Source organism: Alligator sinensis, unplaced genomic scaffold (genome assembly GCF_000455745.1).
Source record: "Alligator sinensis unplaced genomic scaffold, ASM45574v1 scaffold274_1, whole genome shotgun sequence".
Taxonomy (NCBI): domain Eukaryota; kingdom Metazoa; phylum Chordata; order Crocodylia; family Alligatoridae; genus Alligator; species Alligator sinensis.
The window spans coordinates 1,204,202-1,213,633 of NW_005842124.1; the positions used below are offsets into that span (position 1 = coordinate 1,204,202).

The 9,432-nt window shown below is 39.0% G+C and overlaps 1 protein-coding gene across 2 annotated transcripts in view; it reads left to right on the plus strand.

The window, feature by feature from the left end:
- Positions 1-9,432, plus strand: part of FCHO2 (FCH domain only 2) — a 181,262-nt gene that overhangs the window by 129,353 nt on the left and 42,477 nt on the right. For both annotated transcript variants that reach the window (XM_025205669.1, XM_025205668.1), the window contains one exon: positions 1,102-1,126. In XM_025205669.1, the coding sequence (XP_025061454.1) occupies positions 1,102-1,126 (25 nt within the window). The remainder of the gene's footprint in view (positions 1-1,101; positions 1,127-9,432) is intronic.

Here is a 9,432-nt window from a genome sequence, read left to right on the forward strand (position 1 = left end):
CCAGTTTTTACTTCTTCATTAAGAGACTGTCTATAGGTTGGATGTTTAACTATTTAACATATCAAAGGAAATAAGTATTCTTAATAAGAGTTGAGAAAATATTGTTCAATTACAGTTATATTTGAGGCTAGTGACATTGCTTTTTAATGTGTCAGGCCTGTGTGCTAATCCCTTGTTTGTACATATTTAGTTTGCAGTAATTACTTCTACAGCTTCAGATATGTGAGAATTTTATGTTGCCATCAGGAATGACTTCCATTTTTGAAAATACTGCTTGACTCCAGAAGCAAAATCACTTTAACAGTTCCATGTTAGACATTCATAATTGCCAACACCCTCCCCTCACCCCCACAACTTCATTTTTGGAAACTTCTGGAGAGTTCATTTTTTGACCAGATCTTTGTGGTAGTTATCTACCTTATTGGTTTTTTACATAAACTTAAGTTCTTTTGATACAGCTCAAATCTATTGAAGTAATGCTCTGGAGCCTATGCAGGGTTTGGCCGACATGAGCTATAGAAAGTGAAATTATAAGAAAGAGAGTCTGAACTCCATTAGCCAAGTTTTAATTGTTTCAAGAACTAGTAATAATATAAATGTTGTAGATTTTTTTATGTGGAGAAATTAATTACAATTGTTCACTAGCATTTAATGTGTTTGCAAATCATCAATGTAGATCTGACACCTTCAAACTACATACATCTACTTAAAATGAATAAACTTTTGCTTTAAACCTCAGATATTGTGGGAATTAAGATATTACTCATGTACCTTCCCCTCCTCCCTTTTTCCACTGTGGTGTGAATTAAGGCTGGATTTTCAACACTTACTGTAAATTTCTTTACTTGGTGTTATAGTCATCTTAAATCTTCATTTGCTTTTGCATAGCTTTCGTGCAGTTTAATAGACAATTAATTTCAGAAATATGAACATAAATCAAATGAGGAAATTTTAAGTTAGTTTTTCTGGAGTTGTGTGTAAAGAGTTATGTTGTAGAGCAATAAAAATGATTAAAGGACATTCCAAATGTGTGTGAATAAAATTCTTTTTTATTTGTAGTTTTCATAATTCTACCCTTTTTTCTCTTTATTTTTTACATAGGGAATGTCCAGATGCAGACTCAGTTGTAAGTAGACTTTTCTCACCTCCGCTTCCCCCCTCCCATCTGTGTGCGCGCACTAACTTTGTTAGGGTCTAAACTGCAGCCAAATCTGACTTATGCTGTATTTACTAGGGCTGTCAAACAATTAATAAAATTAATCATAAGATTTTTTGAAAAATAGTTGTGATTAATCACTATTTTAATCGCACAGTTAAACAATAATAGAATCCCAATTGATTAAAAATATTTTTGGATTTTTTTCTATATTTTCAAATAAATTTATTTCAGTTATGACTCAGTGCTATAAGAACAGAGTAGAACTGTGCTAATTTCTGCCTAGTGATTAAGTACAGTAAGTGTGGCAGCAGCGAGGTGGGAAGGACTGCTTTTCCCCCAGTGCGCAGGGTCACGTAGGCAGTAGACAGTGGGGAGGGGCCACTTTTCCCCAAGCATGCACAGTCCAGCAGCAGCCCTTAACGTACGTTAAAAAAATTAACGCATTAATAGCACCTGTTAATGGTGATTAATTGACAGCCCTAATATTTACTCCTATACCACACACATTTTCTTCAAAAATTGGTGCCCCCACAAATGTTAACTCTTTTCTCTCCTTTTAATGATCTTGATGTTCCAATAATCAAGCTAATAGTTCTTCTGGCAATTTTGCTCTCTGCTAGCTATTCCTAATCTTCCTTCTCCTACTTCACAACCTTGTAGACTGTTTTTAGCTCTTTTCAAAATCTTATATCTACCAATAAATATAACAGTTTTCAGAAGCAGGTAGGGTCTCAGCTTTTGCTTATGCAAGAAGGGGAGGGTGAGTGATCTGACGAGTAGTCCCTGTCCCCACTCTGTGCAGCCATAACTCTGAAAAAATCTTTTTTTCTTCATTCTGCCTTCTCAAAAACAAGGTGTGTGTGTTTTGTGGGGTGTGGTATGCAAGAAAATATGGTATTATAGTTTTCTGAAACAAAAGGATATGCTCATGACACCGAATGTAATAATCTAATGTATTAGTTGGAAGTAATTCGTAAGTATCTCCATTTTGGCTGGAGATGTAGCCATTGGTAGCATACAAAAATGGTCTGTTAAAGCAAGACATTTCATTTCAACCACTTACTAATTTAATTTGAAAGGTTAATAGGATCTTAATGAATTAAACATGTAACATATGCCTTATCCTTACACTGTAATCTGCCCATACAAGTTGCTGCATCTTTGCACAATCCCATCAGTGGTTTTGTTTCATTGCAACAACTTGTACAAATGGGATGAAACTGTAGGTCCAGGGCCTACATTTGTAAATGACTGATACATACCTGAAATTTCTGCGGTCTTTGGCTTTATCTATTTGGGTGCAGGTCTTCTGATGCTTTCAGTTCCACCTGTTATGTATTTTTATAGTTTTATTTCTCAGCTTTAAAAAGGTTTTAATTGCAAATTAAGCAGTGGAGTTGGCAGTTTTCTGTTTAAGAAATTTTACTTTGAGTTTTTCTTGTTTAAACGTTTCTATCTACATCTAATTCAAAATTACATGTAATGCAGTTCCCTGTGGCTATGATTGGGGAATAGATTTACAGAATTCTGTAAGTGATTTGCTGTAGACTAAGTTACTTCTCAATCAGTTTATTAAACACCAGTGATATTGAAGAACTTAAGTGTCCTGGTGTACCTGTTTTTGTTCATGCTAGAATATCTGCCCGCGCTTACTATTTTAATCCTATATTAACATGTGGGGGGAGAGAGAGAGAGATTTGCTTGGTTATTTTTTCTAATACAATTTTACTGACTAGAAAAGTACATTTTACCAAATAATGCAAAGTATATTAAAGTCATAAAGCATCTGTTAGGTTTTTTTATTATCCATTTAGCAGAAACAATAATTTGATTTTTTTTTTTATTTAAAATTTTTAAATTTCTGAAAGAATTCATACAAAGCAAACTTTCTTTTTTTGAGTGAATATGCAGTGCAAAAACAGAGAATTACCCCAAGAATTATCCAGCCCTTAATGGAAATAATGGCTTTTGACAGGTCTAGGGTTAAATCAGTGGAGTGAAATGTAACTCAGTTTGACTTGCAATGTTTATTTTCTGACTTGCTTGTTTTTGTGACCATGCTTTAATAATTAATTAAATTCAACTGTAAATATGCCTGACATTCTTTACAAATCCACTAGGTCTTCATTTATATGAATTTAGATACTGTGAAAAATTATACTTTGTAGTTGCTAACCACAAATTTGATGTATTCATTTGATTCTGGCTGGATCATTTCTAGTATTTTATGAGTGCACTTAAACAGAATTTAAAATTCTAGTCTAATTTCTCTCTTTTGTTTTGTCAAACAGCAATATTATTTCCTTTGTTGGACTTCTGCTTTGTTTAAAAAAAAGCCATTAAAATATTACCGCTTTCAAGTAAACTGATGCAGCATGCTCTAGCTGAGTTCTCACCGCATTAAGTACTATATCTGAGCACTCCCTACCCCCATTAGATCAACTGGTCCCATGGGCCACACTTAAGCCATGGGAGTTTATTTCTAGTGTGTCCCGTTTTGATGCCATTCTTTTTAATTTTTTAAGATTTCAGTTGTTTCACTCCTTAAATATGGTAGCTATAACTCATGTTATCTGTATTGGTAATCAGTGAAATGATTTTGTATATCAAACTCTGTTTGACATATAGTCCCATGACCAAGTACATTTAAACTGTTAGAAATGTATTCTTGCAAATATAATATGAATTGTATCATATTACAATTATATAATATCTTTAATATTCTATTAAAATAATATTGAAAGAACAATATTCACCTTTTTTTGTACTTTGTTTTTATAAGTTATGAACCTTATTCTCCATATAGTCTCGGGTCACTTATTTTCTGCCATCCGTTATGGTCATACAGCTGTTTTAATGTTTACATATGGAAATCCTTTTCATATAATTTTTATAAAATTCATGATCATGTTATGAAGTTAAGAGTGGTGATTTTTTCGCATTTAGAAAACCTTGAAACAGGTTGGTTTGTTTAATTTTACTACTTAAACCACTTCTCCCTTTCTAACATTAATGGGTTTTAATTTAAATATAAATGGTGAAGATTTGCAAAAGTAATTGGTAATTTGGGAGTGCCCACCAGATTTTTTTTTTTCTTCTTTTGGGGTTAAAGAACCTTGATTGTTAGGAAGTGATGAGCCACCAATCACTGAAATTCAGACTGACTTCAGGTATCTTGAGTTGCTATTTTGGGAACCTGTATCAAGGTTTTAGCTCTGGGGTGGCCAGTCTGCAGCATGGGTGACACAAGGGGACATGACTGATTGGAAACGGGACAGGTAGCACAGTGGCAAATAGGGCAAGAGCAGACAGCAGAGCAGCAGATTGGGTAAAGGAAGGATTGGAGTGGCATTTGGGGAAGGTTCAGGGCTAATTTGTAGCACACCTATCAAAGAGATTGGCCTCCATCATCTTAGCTGATCATTTTTCTAACATGGTTGTTTGTTTACATGTGAAATGTCTTCATTTGTGATCTTTTGTACAGGGAGCAGGTGGAGGAACTTCCTCTCTGTCATCTAAAATTGTGGTCATGGGGAAAATTTTGTAAACATTTTAGGTATAAAAAAAAAAATGAAGCTCCAATCAGAGCTGAATTCAATAGCAGTCTTTTCCACTGTTCCTACATAATACTGTCGAGAGGCAGTTAGCTGTGTTTGCCTGAAGTTAGCCAGAAGGCAGCATAGCATAACACCTTAGAGACTAACTAGTTCTGAGAGGCATGAACTCTCATAGGCAACAGCTACTTTGTCACGTGCTGTGAATAAATTGACAAAGGAAAGAGTTTTTTATTTGATTTAATTAAATGTATTGGATATATAATGTCATAGTCAAATTAGAGAAAATAGGCTAGTGTATTAGTCACTTTCTTTAGGAGATTCCTATTTCTATGTAAATATCATTGGAATATATGAAAAATGGAAAAATAGGATAAAAAGACAACAATAGAAAATGCATACATACCTAATACAGCACTATTTAAACCATCTCTGAACCAGATGTCTGGGAACACTGTTGTTATCATATTTGTTGGCAGCTGCTAGATCATGTAAAAAGATGCATACATTTAATACTAGCTTAAATTTATTTTTCTTATAAGCAGTTACTGCAGTTTCCTAACTCCCGACCTCAACCCCCTCACCTTGCTGGTGCAGGATGCACTATTCTTAAACCACCCAAGGCAGATGTCATTCTAGCATCTTTAAAACATCCAGTGAAGATCCCACAAGTTCCCTGAGCAACTTGTTCCATTGTCCTGCTATTCTTGCACTTAGGTGGTTTTTCTGAGATTTAATCTAAATGTGTTTTCCTCCCTCCCCGCAGTTTAAATCCATTTCCTTGGGGGTTTTGCCTTTTGTGGCCTTTTGTGGAACCTGTTTCATGCAGAGTTAAAGCTGGGGCAATGGAGCTCATATAGACATGTTCAGATGATCTAGGAGAATTCTCCTGGATTTGGTCCCCTGGTAGAAAGACTTACCCAAGGATGCCTGAACAGGCATTTGAATGCCTAGCAGCTGAAGAGCAGAGATTGTGTAGTGCTGACTACACAGCCAAGGGGCCCCTGTGCTCACATCAGTGTGTTCTGCAGGCTCCCTCAGTCTGCCTGGTGACAGATGGCAGCAGTGTACAAGGCTACCCTGATTGGCTGATACAGACTTCTCAGAGTCAGCCTGCAGCACGCTGTGGGATGGTGAAGAGGGTGTGTTCTATTCGCTGTGCAGCTGGAGAAGTAGAGTCTCTAGTAGACATACTGTTTTAGAGGTTAGGACAGGTGGGGTAGAGGCTGGAAGACTGTGCTGTGTCTTCTTTCAGACGGGTAAGTACAGACATTCACTCTCCCAGGAGAAACTTTTCTGGGAGTAATTTAATCCAAGTTATTTTTCTCCTGGAACTTACTCTGAGACAAAAATCTTGAACAGCTGTATACTAGTGGCTTCTTCTAGGAGAGCAGGAGCTCCCAAGAGAAACTCAGTATCTAAATGTGGTCTTGTATCACTGTCTTCTTAGGTGTAACAGTTACAACGTAACAACTGCTGGGCACTCCTGAGTAGCACCAGCCTCCCCTCCTCTTTGGAAACTGCTCCAAGTGTACATTTGTCCATATCCTGAATCACTCTAGTTCAGGGGCAGATCCAAGATTTCCAAGAGGGGGGTGCACGAGTAGCAAGCCACACTGCACGGTAGCTGTGCCTTCCTCCTGTAAGCCTCCTCCCATCTCCCAACCAATGTGGGTGCACTGGAAGCCTCTGGGAATTTTTACAAGTCTCCCTAAAGCAGGTGAAAATGCCCCCTGCTTTAGGGAGACCTGTAAAAATTCCACTTCATGATCAGAGGCATGTTTCCACCCTTCCGTTTCTGCCCCTTCCCCAGCTGCCACTGCTGCTTTCCCCTCTGTCCTGGGGGGATAGACAAAGTGCTTGAGTGACTTCTGCACGCCCCAGCTGGGCTGTGCAGGGGCTGGTCTCAAGTTCAGATGGGGACTGGACAACAGCAGCAGGGATGGGCAGGGGTGTGCCCCCTGCCACACCTGCTCCCAAGAAATCAGGCAAGGAGGGGGAAACTACTCTCCCACCACACTTTATCTGTTGTCTTTGTCCCCAGTTAAGACCAGGGTTCTTTCAGACCAGATGGGGCAGGTAGAAGCAGGTCTGGTGCTTTCCCTGCCCTGGGACCATGAGGAAAGTAGGAGGGACAGGCAAGAGAGAAGGGGAGGGGAGCAGGTGTGCCTTGAGCACCCAGGGGAAGGGAGGGGGGATTTTCACCTGTTTAGGGACTTTAAGAAGACCCCAGAGGCTCCTGTGGTGTGCCCCAAACCAAAAAAAGGGAGGGTACTCAGCTGTGCCACTGTACCCCCTCTGGATCTGCCCTGCCCTGTCTCTACAGGAAGGAGGGCAGTAAGGGGCATTTTCTTCTTAGCTGTATCCCACTGCTACTTCTGCTGTGAGAAAAGCACTCTGAGCAGCTAGTTTCTTCTGCATCTCAGGGGAGAGATGAATGAGTAACTGGGTGTTTCATTATCTGTGTGTCTGCTGGGCTTTTGAAACCCAGGAAGAACAGGATAAGAGTTAAGCTCTACCTGCATATCAGGAACACCTTGCTAAAGAAGCAGCCCTGGCAGTACAGGAAAGAAGCTGAGAAACAGCAACCAGTTAGGGTTCCTTAATTATCTATCCGTGAGGTGTCAGTAATTCTGAGCTAGATCTAGACTGCAGGGGTCCAATCCAGCTCTGGCAGTGAAGTGCTGGATCCTGACCAAACACCAGCAGCAGGGTGGTGGTGATATTAATCCCCATGGGTACGTTTTGCACACACTTCATTTTGATATATATTTAAATGTATTACTATATAGAGTTGTAGGGCAGAGCTAAGTAGCATGGGACTACTGAGGTCAAGAAGCTTTGCAGGTCACAGTTTTTGCTGCTAAGTTTGTGTTTCCCTTTTCTGCATATTAATTCTTTTCCCTACTTGAATATGTTCACATTTAGTAGCTGCTAAAGTAGCATTATTAACATCATGATAGATAGTTTTGTCTTTAGAACTAAGGTAAGATCTTGAGGCTACTTCCCTCTTAACCCCGCACTGTACATTTGTAGAGCCTGTTGTACCACAGTGGCAGGAGGCATGCCCTGATATGAAGCCTTTGGATGTCAAATGACAGCCCAGGGGAATGGTTGCCTCAATACCCCTAATTATGGATAAATCCATGGTTGAAGCCCTTTTGCAAGATCAGACATGACATTTAAATTAAGTTAATATGAAGCTTTTTAAATTAAGTTTTAAGAGAATTTGCCTAATGGTTGGGTGTTTAAATGTGTTTCATTTATCCTTGCAATTAGTAATTTTTTAAAAAGTCGCTTAGATAATATAAATTCTTTCACAATATTAACAACAAAAAACAGAACTAATGTCATCTGCAACTTTTCCACTGTTCCTAATTATGGCATTTTAAATATCCAGTCTAACTAGAAGAAAACCAAAGAAAATGTTTAGTGTATGTTTAAAGATGTGTTGCATATTTGAACCATGAAATATTGACAATAGCCTACTGTGACAAATGTTTTAGAAGTCAGTAGTTGTAGTATTGTGTGGGCATGTACATAGCCTCTGACTGTTTTGTTCTGTTTACTTTGATGTCGAGTTTCATTAATCCTTCTTTAGCATAAAACAAAGTCAGTTTGAGGTCAAACATAGCTAAAAAAATTCTGACTTGAACAAGTTGGACTAAGGTACCAGATTGTGATGCTAACTTGTTGGTTTAACATAGCTATGAAGTCAGGCCCTCAGAGCTTTCTAAAAGAGAAGGGGATCTCAGTGTTCTTTATTGTAAGGTTGAAGTCTAAAGATAAATATTGCTGACTAGATGTCTGTTGGAAAGATTATACTCCATACACATCTTAAAATGTAACACTTATGAGTTAAATAGTATAATCTAATTTTCTACTAAAAGGAGTCTTTCTAATAAACTTGTTAATTCTACATAATGCATTATAGCTTAAAGGTGATGGGATGATACCAAATTAAAGACAAAATTTATCTCAGAAACTTGTTAAGAAAAATCTGAAAATCCGATTTTGGCTGTCAGTTTTGAAAATTAAGAAATATCAACATAATAAACCTCTTATTTTGAAAGTGAACATATTATTAGTTAGTACACTGTGTTACACCACAATGTTCCACATAAGTCTTAATTCTTTTGATCTGGTGAAATTGAAGTTGTTGTTATGGAGATGAAAAATGCTGTGGTTTAGGTTCTAAACCCGGGAGATGGTGTATTGCTCAGGCTGGACTACTACTCCATCCAGGCAGGGAGTAGAACACACCTTCACAGTCCCACATTGTGCTGCAGGGAGACACAGGCTGACTCTGAGCAGTTTGGATCCACCAGTCAGGGCTGCCCTGTGCACTGCTGCCATCTGTTACTGGGCAGACTGAAGGTGTCTGCAGAGCATACTGAGTTGTGTGCACAGGGGCCGCCTGACTGTCTCTGCCCAGCGAACTTGGAGTCTCCGTGGAGACTAGCTGGGACCCGCATGGGCAGGACATGCAGCTGGGTGCTTGGGATGGGGCTGAGGGCTGGTGGGGAGCAACATTCAGGAGTGGGACAAGCAGAGCCTAGACCTGGAGTAGAGCTGTGGTTCACTTCCCACACATCCCTGCCCACAGAACTGGTGCCTGTCGTAGGGACGTGCAGGCAGCGGATCACAGCTCTGCATTGGACCCCCCCACACACACACAAACACTGTCGCCACCTCGTGACCCCAACCCCAGCCCCCCTT